This window comes from Bos grunniens, chromosome 24 (genome assembly GCF_055505025.1).
Source record: "Bos grunniens cultivar Pamir isolate PY7600 chromosome 24, Bosgru_T2T1.0, whole genome shotgun sequence".
Classification (NCBI taxonomy): domain Eukaryota; kingdom Metazoa; phylum Chordata; class Mammalia; order Artiodactyla; family Bovidae; genus Bos; species Bos grunniens.
Genome location: NC_141188.1, coordinates 43,905,497 through 43,919,902, shown reverse-complemented (window position 1 = coordinate 43,919,902; position 14,406 = coordinate 43,905,497). Strand labels below are relative to the sequence as shown.

The 14,406-nt window shown below is 44.3% G+C and overlaps 1 protein-coding gene across 6 annotated transcripts in view; it reads left to right on the top strand.

Moving 5' to 3' along the window:
* The window catches only part of PIEZO2 (piezo type mechanosensitive ion channel component 2), a 252,980-nt gene that overhangs the window by 145,550 nt on the left and 93,024 nt on the right, over positions 1-14,406 (top strand). For all 6 annotated transcript variants that reach the window (XR_015153974.1, XR_015153975.1, XM_086373218.1 and 3 more), the window contains exons 6-7: positions 4,165-4,375; positions 5,620-5,833. Coding sequence is in view for 4 of the 6 variants with exons in the window: in XM_086373218.1 (XP_086229344.1) it covers positions 4,165-4,375; positions 5,620-5,833 (425 nt within the window). In the remaining 2 variants the exon portion in view is untranslated. The remainder of the gene's footprint in view (positions 1-4,164; positions 4,376-5,619; positions 5,834-14,406) is intronic.

Sequence of the window (14,406 nt, the reverse complement as noted above, 5' to 3'; positions counted from 1 at the left end):
CCTGCCAATGCAGGAGATGGTAGGAAACGGGAGTGCAATCCTTGGGTCATGAAGATCCCCTGGAGGAGAGCGTGGCAACCCACTCCAGTATTCTTGCCTGGAAAATCCCATGGACAAAGGAGTCTGGTGGGCTATACCCCATGGGGTCGCAAAGAGTCAGACAGGACTAAAGCGACTTAGCATGCACTCCTTCTTAGCTCCAAGGCCAGGATCCAGTTGAGTTCCAATGTGGGGACAGATTTCAGCTCCAGCAGCCCAGCCTGCTTGCTGGTGAGTGAGCTGAGGGGCTTCCAGGGCGTTGGTGTTTATGCTGCTCCAGATGGATCATTTCGGGGAGAAGACCAGCCTGACGTGACTAATGGCACTTCTGGCCCCAGCTGGGATGGTGGGGCTCACTTTTGGCTCCCTCTCAGTTTGGCAGGTTTAGAAAGTGTTTTCAACTGAAAGCCCCAGGGATTCTGGTACAAAAATGCTGAAAAAACTTAAGTACACTGGTCTGTTTATAAAAATCACAGGGTCCCTGTCCCGCCCAGGAGAGGTTGGGGAAATGCATTCATCTAAACTCGAGAAGGTTCTTGACTGGAGATTTCTATCTGATTTAATCTACATCCGTAGCGATTCCGTAATTGAGCAATAAGTCATTTATTGTGAAAGTTAGGAGTGTGTTTCTGACTGTGACCCAGGCAACCCTAGCTGTGTTCCCTCTCTTTGTCTCCTTGGTCAAGTAGAGACTGAAAGTTTTGGACTAATTTTCTTCCTCTAGAGGCATTTTTAGGACGTTGCCCACCTGCTGTACAAGTAGTATTAAGCAACAAATGCCCATGTGTGTGGTGATGTGGGTGTCATAGCAACAGCATCCCTGGATCAGTCCCCACAGCAACTCAGCTTTGGGAGATGGAGAAGTTGAAAGAAAGCTGGCCTGGGAGCTGGGACCTTGGATGCTGGGGAGGGGCTTTCCCGGTGTGGGGACAGCACATACCAAGGCAGAGAGCCTGTGGATTCCAGGTTCTCTGCATGGTTCCCTGTGTGTGATGTTTCTGGGCCAAGAGATGAGGATAAAGTTGGAGGGAGAGACTGGTCCCAGGTGTGGCAACTCCAACAGGTAGGCAGCTTTATGTTCTCTCCAGGTCACCTCATCAGAACCCACTTTGACAGTGACCCTCAGGTAGACCTCTCCAATTCTCACCTCTGTCCACACTCCAGGTTCCTCACTAGCTGCCCCTGTGATACCTCCACCTTAGAACTGGCTTCCCAACTTGCTCCGTGACTGGTCATCCTGGTCTCATCCACAAAGACAAGAACTCCCTCTGATTCTCCTTCATCCCTCCCCCTACCATGTGAAATTTACCAACTGGGGTCTGCTGACTGGACTTATGAGATGCTCGCCCAAGACGTGAACCCTCTTCAGCTCCACTCCCCACCCCCTCTTCCACCAGCACAGCCTCCTGGCTGCAGGACCCCCTTGCTCTTCCCCTACTGCAGCTGCTGGAGTTGCTCTGGGAAAGAGATCCCATTGTCCCCCTTACTGGGTTGAGTGGTTGGTGATCAGAGTGCTCTTAGCTTGGGTTCAAGAGAAGTGAAGCATCAGGCAAGTCCTGCTCTGAGTCCAGCCACCTCTCAGAGAATTTTGCTTTGAAACTCCCTCTGTGGGTGATACAGGGATGTGGGGGTGGGCTTTCCTCCTGGTACCGCAGCTCTGTAGCTCTCCCATCATCCCAGGTGGGGGCCGAGCACCTGTGCACAGGTGGGGCTGCTGGTGTTGGCACTGACTGGAGCTCAGCCCCCATGTCTCTACGACGTAGGATGCAGGGGCATCAGCTGACAGTGAGGAGGAAGAGCAGGTGGAAGAGAAAGTGGGTCTGGGGATGTGCTATGGAGGCTTGGCCAGCCCTTCCTGCTGTCTGGAAGGCTCTGGTTAGAATTTCCCCATGGCTGGTGGCTCTGTGACATTCAGAGCTCAGCTTAAATGTCACTTCCTCAGAGAGGCTCTCCCTGAACTCAGAATCTAAAATAGCCGCCCTGACTCCCTCAATCACATCACTCTGTTTTAATTCTTGGAATAGCAAGTGTCGCTGTGAGATGTTTAGTTGCTGACTTATTTGTGTCTCTTACTAGTATGTGTACTCTTCTGTCTCTTACTAGTGACATTGATGCACACTGGGCTCTGAGCAGATTGAAAAATCCTCACGCATAAGCCTGAGACATTCTTCTTCCTTCTGGAAAAAGTACAAATGTGCTATGATGAAATACAGTATAATGCAAAACCCAATTTGGGTATATGGACTTGAATAGCCTAGGATTACATCCTCGTGTGTGTGTGTGTGTGTGTGTGTGTGCGCACAGGGGTGGGAGTGCATCCTGTAGCCTTGGCTTCATTAACAGCCAATGTAAATCCCAAGTGGCCTGTACCTACCTAGGCAAACAGCAGGTCTAAGCCCTCAGGTCACTCAGCACTTACTGAGCTGTGCACCAGCCTCCTGTGCCCATCTTCCTCCAGTGAGATGGACGCTCAGACACCAGCAGTGAATATTATGTAATTCTGAATTAAGCATATCAAGAAAAAAATATACATGTATATATAAATATATATATCTGAAAAAAAACAAAGACCCTAATTGGAAAAGAAATAGGTACCACAGTGTTCACAGAAGCACTGTTTATGACAACCAAGACACAGAAGCAACCTAAACGATCATCTACAGAAGAATGGATAGAGAAGATGTGATTGATATATATATACATATATATATATATACACACACACACACAATGGAGTATTACTCAGCCACAAAATGAAATAATACCATTTGCAGCAACATGGATGAACTTGAAGGGCATTATGCTGAGTGAAATAAGTCAGAGAAAGATAAGTACTGTTTGATATCACTTATATGTGAACTATAAAAAATACAACAAGCTAGTGAATGAAACAAAAAGAAGCAGACATACACATGTAGAGAACAAACTAGTAGTTAGTAGTGGGGTAGAGAAGGCGATGGCACCCCACTCCAGTGTTCTTGCCTGGAGAATCCCAGGGACGGGGGAGCCTGATGGGCTGCCATCCATGGGGTCGCACAGAGTCTGACACGACTGAAGCGACTTAGCAGCAGCAGGGGAAAAAAGACTTATTATGGAATTAGATGAAAGCATATGTGTGAAATCTTTGAAACTGTAAAGCACCATAGAGTTAAAAGGATCTTTCATTCAATAAAAATTTTTAAAAAGAAATTTTAAAATGGGAAAATGAAGCAAACGGGCACTGCTTGGACTCAATGTCTGATCTGGGCCTCAGAGTTGTCTGACTCTGCAGAAGCTGCTGTCTTTTCAAGATGAAGCCTGTCCTGCATTTGAGACAGGCACCTTTTGTCTTAAGGGAATGGTTTATATTTATAATTCCTTTAAAAAAAAATCCTAACCCTTCCAGGGAAAGATTGTAATTATCCAAAAAAAATCTTATGTATTCTTTAAAAATGAACAAAAAAGCCCATGGTATACACAGTTTAAAATAATCCATGTAAGTGTGTATGTGCTGTTCATGTGTTTCCTTCTGAATATCTAGTGACGGTCCTGAGGTCCCACATGGCCTGGGATTGGACCCGTGCACAATTCTCTAAAAGGATGAGATAGGAAGCGACTGTTTATTTAGCCAAGTAGCTGGGACCACTCGTCCTCCCACGGGCAGGAAATACTAAAATAGTGAACAAAGATAAACTCCAGAAAGAAAAGGGATTTCCTCAGCGCTGATCTGGCCCATCCTTTCCGTTTAAGCCCATTCATCAAACTTCCCATCACCTTAGTGGCACACTAAGTAAATCTGGGGAACCAAACCCAGATTGCTGAAAGCTAAGTTATGAATAGGTGTTTCAGACAGTCTTGGCTTCTGTGTGTAAAATAAAATGAGCTCATGTAGGTGAGATGACCTGCCGTTAGGGACCCTATGATTAGCGATGCTTCCTGTTTATGCCTTGAAGAAAGATCAAAGTTCCTTGGGCTTCACACAGGGACCACCAGAGACCTGAGGGGGCTTATGTGGTTGAGTGGTAGTCTGCATTTTTTCCTCATTTCTCAAATTCACCTCACTGACCTACTGGTAAATTAGAAACCATATAATATTCTGGGTGGATAGGCAGAGACTGCAGTGTTTTCTGTTTTTCATTTATTTAGGCTGGAGGAGAAAAAATAGACTCCGAAGAGGCCCTGATCTATGAAGAGGACTTAGATGAAGGAGACGGTGCTGAAGGCGATTTGGAGGAAAGCGCGAAATTAAAACTCTTCCGCAGGCTGGCCTCTGTGGCCTCCAAGCTGAAGGAGTTTATTGGCAACATGATAACCACTGCGGGGAAGGTTGTTGTGACGATTTTACTGGGTTCATCAGGTGAGAACCTCCAAGTCCTGGGGCGCACAGGGAGCCAGCTGGCGAATGATGAAAGAAGGAAACTATTCTATTCCGCCGCAACAGAATCGTAACTGTAGCTTTTGTGAAACTGGCCATGTGTACAAACCACGCACACACGCGCACACGTAGCTTTTCCCGTTCAGTTGTAGGTTTTATGTATTAGATGGTTTCTGTTAACCTCTGTAAAGCAGTCTTTTCCCTTAGCAGTTAGGTGGCGTTGTTTTCTACGTGACAAACAGGACCACTGTTCACCTCTCTCAGAGCCTGTGGGTGGTGATCTGTGACAAGGGCCCCTTTTCTGTCCCCATCCAGAGCTACACATGGGCTTTCGGGAGCTTGTCTGTTTACATTGAGTCATTAGATCTCTTAATTTAACTCTTCTGGATAGAATGTTTTTCTTCCCCAGTTAGATGGTAATCTCGCAGCACACACGCCCACTTCCTCTCCCTGTTGGCTGCAGGCTGCTCCTTCCATAAAAACCTTATCTCCATCTTTGCCCCATCCCCATTGCCCCAGAGCTGCTGCAAACTTTATTCCATCCTGCTTCTGTGAAGTTTCATGAGATGAAGCAACTGTTTTTCCATAGGAGAGTTAAAAGTTAGAAAAGTGAAGAGTATTTCTCAAGAAATGTAACTCAGGACTTTAATGAGAAGTTGTTTCAAAATGCTCCCTGCCAAGTTTTTAAATGCCTATGAAGGAATGATTTCATTTGACATTTCCACTTTTAGTGATAGAGCAAATCACATTTTGTTGGGCAGGACAAAGATTTAGTGAGGTTTTATCTGCCACTGAATGCAATATTATCATGAACCCTTGTCAACAGACAAGCAAAAGTAAATCATTATTTTAAAATTTTATCGAGGACAGTTAGAATGGACATACAGTATTCCTGAAAAACTCGGGGAGAAATAGAGAGATGGAAACAGGCAAGTAAACATGCTAAATTCTACTGGTTGGAGAAGTGAATGTTTGTTGTTGGGGCTCAAGTGCCACGGGTAGGATTTCTCCTCATCTGATATTTCCCCACGTTTACAAATTTCACTTTACATGTGACTTTTTTCCACAATACAAATAGCACTAATTCTGATATCATCAAGAGAGTGTGATGAATTTCACTACAAGCATAGGAGGCATTCCTCATCATCCCCAACAGTGACGGAGGCTGAGCTGTGCAGGGTTTCCTCCTCTCCACGTTTCTCACACGTGCACCCCTGCCCCCGCAGGGATGATGCTGCCCTCTCTGACCTCGTCCGTGTACTTCTTCGTGTTTCTGGGCCTGTGCACTTGGTGGTCCTGGTGCCGGACCTTCGACCCCTTGCTGTTCAGCTGTCTCTGCGTCCTGCTGGCCATCTTCACCGCGGGACACCTGATCGGACTCTATCTGTACCAGTTCCAGTTCTTCCAGGAAGCCGTTCCCCCCAACGACTACTATGCCAGGTAAGAGGCATTGCTGGACAATTTGATGATTCCGTAAGATAATCCTCGAGCCCTTGGGAGGATCCTGCTGGGCCCTGAGCATCTGATAAGTTTCTTCTGATGCCCACTGGTGGGTCAGCCGGGCTTTGGTGGGGATGGGGACACAGTCTCTGCCTTGATTGTATTGGCCACAGTCTGGAGGGAAGAGGTGTTGCTTCAGGTGGGGGTCCTGCTGGGGTGAAGTGGAGGGAAGCTGCTGTTTGCAGCAAAGAGCAGATACATGGTCTCGGTTGAGGAAGGAGACCAGGGAGAATGTTTTACAGCAAAGAATAAGAAGAACATGTCAGAGCATCTGTGGGAGGGAGCTCCTGAGGGCAAACAGAGAACAAATTGAGGGTCAAAAAGAACTGAGTGACCATAAAAATGTAAAAGTAAAAACGCATGAGTCCATGGTGTGTGTGTATGTGTGTGTGTGTGTGTGTGTGTGTGTGTGTGTGTGTGTGGATGAGCAAGAGAGAGAGAAAGGTGAGAGAGAGAGAGAGAGATTTTATGTGCTTCAGTTGAAGTTGACTATTATCCCAAAGTCTTATATGAAAATGAGAATTCAAGGTAAAGAACCCAGCATTTATTTTGACTTTTTGGAAGGAATTCTAGGCTGTTCTCAGTTAATGAGGGAAAACTCCTCCTTACAGGATGTCATTAGTTAATGCAGGGAAAGGAGTGCTAGAATTAGAAAACTACTGTTTACCAATTCTTCATGAGATACTTAAATCTATTCACAAATTGAAACCATGACTTAAAGAAGTTTGTGGGATGAAGATTGTTTGCAAGGATGACAGAGTATAAGCTTGCTGATCATTTGCTAATTGCAAATGGAAAAGCCCCTTCTGGGGTAGTCAGCACCTTGACCAGTTGATCCAAACAAACTTTACCAGAGTGGGGTCCCTTGACCTTTCAGACTTCTAGGCTGGATGCAGTATGGGGAACGAGACATTGTATTGTTAAGGCTTTAGACCTAACCTCCAATTTCCAGGAAAAATAAGGGGCAGGAATGTGGTTTACTTGACTCCACAGGGAAGCAGTCATTAAATCCAGACTGTAGAATGTAAGGGAAGCGACCTGGTCTCTTAAAAAACCAGCATTCTGAAAAAGAAGTGTGTGTGGAGGGTGTGGGCAGAGACCGTCCTACTTCAAAGGAGAAGCAAGGAAGCCTGCAGACAGATGAGAAGCCCAACTCTGGATCACATCTCAGTTTAAGGACAAATCCTTTTGAAATTAAATGGGGAAATTTCAATATTCACTGGTTATTAGCTGATAGTACAGACTTCCTGTTAGTTCTTAGGTGCATGGTTGTATGTGGTTATCTGGGAAAATGTCATTGGTTTATAAGATACGGGGTGAATTCTTTAGGATTCAAGGACATGAAAAACAGAGGAGCCAAGACATGGAAACACCTATGTGTTTGTTGATGGACGAATGACAAAAGAAAAAATAGTATGCATATATAAGGAATGTTCTGTGGAAGGAAATGGCAACCCACTCCAGCATTTTTGCCTGGGAAATTATACGGACAGAGGAGCCTGGCGGGCTACAGTCCATGGGGTCGCAAAGAGTTGGACACGACTGAGCAGCTAAGCGCAGCACACGGGGAGTGTTACTTGCCGTGAAAAAGAAGGAAGTCCTGCTGTTTGCAACAACCTGGGTAAACCTGGAGGGCATTGTGCTGAGTGAAATAAGTCAGAGAAAGATGAATACTGTATGATCTCACCCCTTATGTGGAATCTAAACAGAAAGTCAAACCTAAAAAAACAGACAGTTGCTAAGTGCTGGAGGGTGGGGAGTGTAGGCAGAGGTGGAAAAAGGTACATACTTTCAGGTGTGAGATTAGTAACTCTGAGGATCTGTATACAGGGGCACTGTAGTAGTAGCAATGCATTGTAATAACATTGTACTGACATGTGCTGAGAATAGACCTTAAACCTTCATACCACACACAAGAAAAGAAAAAGAGTAGCTATGTGAAGTGATTATTAACTTGATTGAGGTGCTATGCATCATTTTACAGTCTATGCTTATATCAAATCATCATGCTGTCCACTTTAAATATACTACAATTTCACATGTCAATTGTACCTCAATAAAGCTGGGGGGCACTGAGAAGTCTCTTTAATGATGTGGATTTACATAATATTTATTTCAAGCAGAAGTGGATAGATACAAAATTTCAGCGCAGACATTAGTTCTAGGCTAAGTGAGTCTTTTAGTTTCTTCTAGACATATAATTTTTGCTTTATTGAACACATAGAGAAAAATGATTTTACTGTTGCAAGATCGTTAGTTCCAGACTAAATGAATATTTCAGTTCTACTAGAAGTTTAATTTTTTATTTTATTGAACACATAGAGCAAAAAGTTTTGCACTGTTGGACTTTGAAGGGATGATTTAATTGGAAATGTTAAGTTGTATACCTTCTATGGGGGTGTGGTCACTCCATATACCCCAATTTAAGGCTCTTTTCTGCCATCTAGAGACTGATAATAGGAAATACAAAGACTATTCTGAACCACCTTGAAAACACCTCTTCTGTAAAGGATCAGTTAGTAAATATTTCAGATTTTGCAGGCCCATGGTCTCTGTGACAATTCTTCCAAGAAGCCATTTTAGTGCAAAAGCAGCCCTGTACAAGATTTTAAGGTTTTGGCTAGGTTCTAGCAAAACTTTGTGGACACTGAACTTCGGATTTCAAAATATTTTCACATTTCATGAAATACTATTTTGATTTTTCCCAATCACTTAAAAATGTAAAAGCCATTATTAGCTCACTAGTTATAACAGGTGGTAAACCAGACTTGCCAACCAAGTGTGTGGATAATAGCAGTCCTAATAGTGTAATAACTTACCATCTTTATCTTTTATTGGGATTGCCTCAAACTTAAAATTATGGTTGTAAGTTATTATAGACACTTTGAAGATAATACCTTTAAAAAGTTTAAAAGCTTCACTGCCATACTCTTACAGAGTCATTAGAAGTTGGGTGGTTTATCAGAGTATAGTTTGTGCTAAGCAATGCAATATATATACATTTATATATACACATATGCATGTGTGTGTGTACACATACGTTTGCATGTGAGCTGCCTTGTTGTAGTTTCTTCCTCCATTAACTTGGTGAAAGTAGGACATTGCCTTCTAGCCTTTGAAAGCTTGGAAATTTACGTATTTTAAATGCTGGCTTTTTCTTAAGGCGTAATTTCAACACATTGCTATCCACCAACTGAGCTGGCAGAAAACAAACTGCAAACAAGCAGGAAGAAAAAGTCATCCTGCGTGGGTGTTTGTCACAAATTTCATAACCACAGAGACTCCAGTCCATGTATCTAGCTTCGGATGTGGCTGTCCTCAAAACAATCCAAGTCGTTTTTGTCTTCTTGTAAGCTTTCAAATAGGCTTTCTGGTGAAGGTTAGCTTTATTTTTAGAATATATTTAGAATACTTATAGAAATATTGAATTGATTTGTTTATCATTAGGATGCTTTTTGGTGATTGTTTGGGAAAGTATAAAAAAGAATCAGGAAAAACACTTAAAAAAATAATCCTAACTCCCAGAAATACTGTTCATTTTCGGTCTGTATTCTCCCAGTGCTTTTCCTGTGCATAAATGTGCTTTTTACAAGCAGACTTTGAACCATGATGCTTGACTGTTGCACAGCATGGTGCACAGGATGTTCTGTAACTTGCTCTGTGCAACTTCTGCATCTCTTCATGTCATGAAATGTTCCTTTAAAGTGTGATTTTTCATGGACTGCAAAGCTTTTGATTGTGTTTGACTGTGTAGCTGTGCTGTAATGTAGTCAGTCCTTGATTTCTGACCCAGGAGATTTAGATTCTTCATTTTTGCTCTCTTGAGCATCCGTTACTTATGAACTTAGGAAAAACTCGTAATGAGCGGAAGCAGCCCCAGGGTCCCTCAGCTGCGTGGGAGCCTCTGCCGGGCTGGCTAGTGCTCTGCTCTGCGGGAGGGCATGGAGGTTTCCCTGGTCCTGGGACCACACGATATTACTCCACAGGTCTTCACGCAGGTGTTGTGACCTGAAATCCGGCTCCTGTGTGGAGCACGCCTCTGCGGGCTTGTGTTTCTCTAGGGTGATGTCTTCTTTCAACCCAGGGGTCCCAAGAAATCATATGATTCCTTCCAACCCCACTCGCAACTGGGTAGAGCTCCTCAAAGGTTATAGCCAAGGAAGCCCGTGGAGCAGGTGGGTAGGGACCAGAAGTGGACAGGGCAGATGGGAGACGGGGAGGACATAGACAAGGGGCAGGGAGGAGGGCTGCCCCGGGAAAAGTTAGTGATTCCCACCTGTTTGTGCACAGAACTGTCCAAATTCTCCAAAACAAAGTTCAGGGCTCTTTTCTGATAGTTATGAGCTTACCTATGGGAAGGTTGGGCTTCCGTGGTGGCTCTGAAGGTAAAGAATCTGCCTGCAATGTGGGAGAGTAGGGTTCAATCCCTAGGTTGGGAAGATCCCTTGGAGAAGGAAATGGCTACCCATTCCAGTATTCTTGCCTGGAGAGTCCCATGGACAGAGGAGCCTGGCTGGCCACAGTCCATAGGGTCACAAACAGTAGGACGTGACGTGATGGGAAGGTTAAGGCAGAGTGAGAGTAGGATATGAGACACTGGAGTATATGGTTCACATGGTTATAAACCATAAAAAATTCAGTGCCCCCTCTTGTGAAGTTGATCCGGCACAATAAAGCTTTAAAGCTAATCCACATAACTTACAAAAGACAGATAGCATACCACTCAGCACAGTTTGTTTAATGGAATAGAGCCCAGTTCCAACATATCCTGGCAGGTCTCCCTAAGGAAAATGGCAGACTAAACAAAATTTGGCTTAGCTAATCCCAAGTATGGGACTTTCCAAAGGTTTTGTGTTTCCTCGGGAATTTCTGTAGACAGCAAACACCTTACATTTTGAAGGCCAGGAGGCAAGGGTCAGTGTTCAGAGTCCTCACCTGGGTTCCTCTCTGTGATAAAGCCACCAGTCCCAGCCAGCTTGTGTCCTGTGGGTTTTCTGCACGGAAGGTGTGGGATGTGCGCTGTGGAGGACGGGACCGAGGCAGGTGGACCTGACTTGCTCTGTGGTGTCCTTGAATGTGAGCTGAAATGTGTTGAATGCTGTAAACAAACATTTACTCACTGGTGACTTTACAAAAAGCCAGTTTTAATTTTGTCAGCTCACTGTTGACTGTTCCCTTGCAAAGATGACACTGCGAGTAATTCTGAGGTGAACTCATGTAAAAACAGTCCTGGGCAAAGGTGGGGGGGTGGTGGGGGCGGTCCTTGTTTTCGCACCAAAGTTATCTGGACAATCGCAGCAAACATTCCGACGTGGGCCAGGTGGAGGGCTTGGCTGGGGAGTCAGCGTCCACGGTTTTCGCAGTCACGACTGAGCGTGATGGAACCTGTAGGTTTTCTTCTGTGTGTCATGAATACTTGTGCATGGTGAGCACTCATATAGGGGTGACTGAATAGCCCTCAGAGTCGCCTCTCCTCATCTCTGACTGGCTGTCATTCCAACCTCTGCATTTTCTCTGCGTCAGTCACAGTCACTTTCTCTATACTGCAAGGCTTGGACTTCTTTGCTCAAATTCATTTTGTTGTTTTGCTGCTTTTTTTTTCACCTTAGATCCTGCAATTTGAAAATGAACAAGAATTGTGGGAAGGAATGGGAGAGATTCAGGCCATTCCCTGTGGAGGCAGCATTCTCTGTTAAATAAATACACAACTTGTCCCATGTCGCCCTTTCCATGTCCTGTTTCAACAAATCACAATAAGAAAATGCACTTTGTTTAGTGAAGGAAAGACATGTCTATTCCAGTGTTAAAACAGTATAAGAAAGAAAAGCCAAAGCCTCAAACTTCAGCAATATTTAACCATTCTGTAACACATAAGAAGAATGAAAAAAAAAACATGAAAAGTACAGTATTATTTATTATATTTATCCCATTCTTACACTGGTCATTAAAATGTCAGTAATGGCTGGAAGAAGCACAAGCTGGAATCAAGATTGCCGGGAGAAATAGCAATAACCTCAGATATGCAGATGACACCACCCTTATGGCAGAAAGTGAAGAGGAACTAAAAAGCCTCTTGATGAAAGTGAAAGACGAGAGTGAAAAAGTTGGCTTAAAGCTCAACACTCAGAAAACGAAGATCATGGCATCCAATCCCATCACTTCATGGGAAATAGATGGGGAAACAGTGGAAACAGTGTCAGACTTTATTTTGGGGGGCTCCAAAATCACTGCAGATGGTGACTGCAGGCATGAAATTAAAAGACGCTTACTCCATGGAAGGAAAGTTATGACCAACCTAGAAAGCATATTAAAAAGCAGAGACATTACTTTGCTAACAAAGGTCGGTGTAGTCAAGGCTACACGTGATTTTTCCAGTGGTCATGTATGGATGTGAGAGTTGGACTGTGAAGAAAGCTGAGTGCCGAAGAATTGATGCTTTTGAACTGTGGTGCTGGAGAAGACTCTTGAGAGTCCCTTGGACTGCAAGAAGATCCAACCAGTCCATTCTAAAGGATGTCAGCTCTGGGTGTTCTTTGGAAGGAATGATGCTAAAGCTGAAACTCCAGTACTTTGGCTACCTCATGCGAAGAGTTGACTCATTGGAAAAGACTCTGATGCTGGGAGGGATTGGGGGCAGGAGGAGAAGGGGACGACAGAGGATGAGATGGCTGGATGGCATCACTGACTCGATGGACATGAGTTTGGGTGAACTCCGGGAGTTGGTGATGGACAGGGAGGTCTGGCGTGCTGCAGTTCATGGGGTCACAAAGATTTGGACACGACTGAGCGACTGAACTGAACTCAATGTGTCAGGAGTCATAATGACCCTGATGCTGTGTCTTTTTCTTCTAGTTTGGAGAAGCCAATGGGCTCCTAGAAAGTGACAGAATGCAGTCACTTTTGTGCTGTGTCTGGTGCCGTTGGCTTTGCAGGTGCTTGTCTAATGTGGCTTGTTCTAGTGCGTTTGCAGCCTTACTGGGACAGCCACGGTGCTGCCTCCTCATCAGAGCCGTCTTAGCCTAGCTAATGGAAACAGCACAGAAAGACAAAATTGTTCTTAATGGAGGCAGGTTGGTGAGAACTTCATCTGAAAGCAGTCCAGTGTGGGGAAAATTAATGTCAAGCAGGTCATTTTCACGCTGAGGAATGTAAATGAACCTGTGGTTAACACTTACCCTTTTTGTTAAGGGTGTCACCACCAGGGAGTCAATGCTTTAGTTTGCCCAGTTGGTAGGTGACATAACAGCAACCAAACTCTTGTTTCTTTTTGGATTAAGTGACTGACCTCAGACCCACTTTATCTGTGCTCATCTAAACGGCAAAAACTGGGAACAAAGAGAAACAAATTGAATTTCCAAAGATAAATGGAAAATCAATAGAATGTAAATACTTGACCCTCAAGTCCATTCGGGAAATCTCCACAACCCGATGGTCACCTGGGGCCGTGAGTGGGTGTGGTGTTGACCCAAGACCCCTGGGAAAGGGGGGTCCCTGGGTGGGGTGTCACCCTGCCACCCAAGTGACACCTGGCATCGTGTTTAAAGTAGCCACTGCCCCTGACCAGGCAGACGAGCCTCCACACTGGACGTCTGTCCAACCTGAACCTGAAACCTCCCAGCCTGGGCTTCTGGAGGTGCACCCTGGACCAGCTGTGTCTCGCCTTTGCTCTTGAGCATGCCTCTCAGGAAGGGTCTTCTTCCAGTGTCCAGGAAGGACCCACCCTGTCCTGTGACCTGGTTTCCTTGCTGACCTGGAGGGCAGTCAAGCTCTGGAGCTTTCACAGAGCAGCTCACCTGCATGGATTACCGCAAGGCAGGACCTTTCTGCCCAAGTGCTGTCCCTGCTCTCAAGGATAAAATGTAGCCCAGTGAAGCTTGCCAGGTGAAAAGATGACTCGTTCTACTTTTAATCTTTCAGAATATGAAGAGGAATAGAGATCAGGCAGCGTTGGCAGTTATTTTTTTTCTACATTTGCTCCAAATGATTAGTATTAATGAACATATTACAAACTAAGCCTGGATGGTACATTTAAGTGCTTTCAACTTTAAAAATTAATAGCAAATTAATGATGGTAAAAGTTCTTGTGGTGGGAAGATGGACTAATCCTTCAAGTTAAAATAACAGCTGATGAAAAATTAAAGCGATCTTTTAAGAAAGGGCATTTTGGAATGAAACAATTATTTTGCTATCAAACGTTTTGTTGGAAAGTGTGACCATCTTGTTTATTAGAGCTAAGATTCTCATTCATGGATTGGACTTTAATTCAATGCAGTAACACCTAGTTAATTTTTTAGACTGTAGATAAGCCAATTTGGCTGACTTGCAAAGCATTTTGAGGACAAATATACAGAAGGATGTTGCTTCATAACTGCTTGGCTTTCTGAAGTTCAGAATGTTACTTATGCAGTAACTGTGGCTGTTGTTGTCTGCATTTTTTTCTTTTTCCAAACTTTAAACTTTTTATTTTGTATGAGTGTAGCCGATTAACAATGTGGTAGTTTCAGTTGAACAGG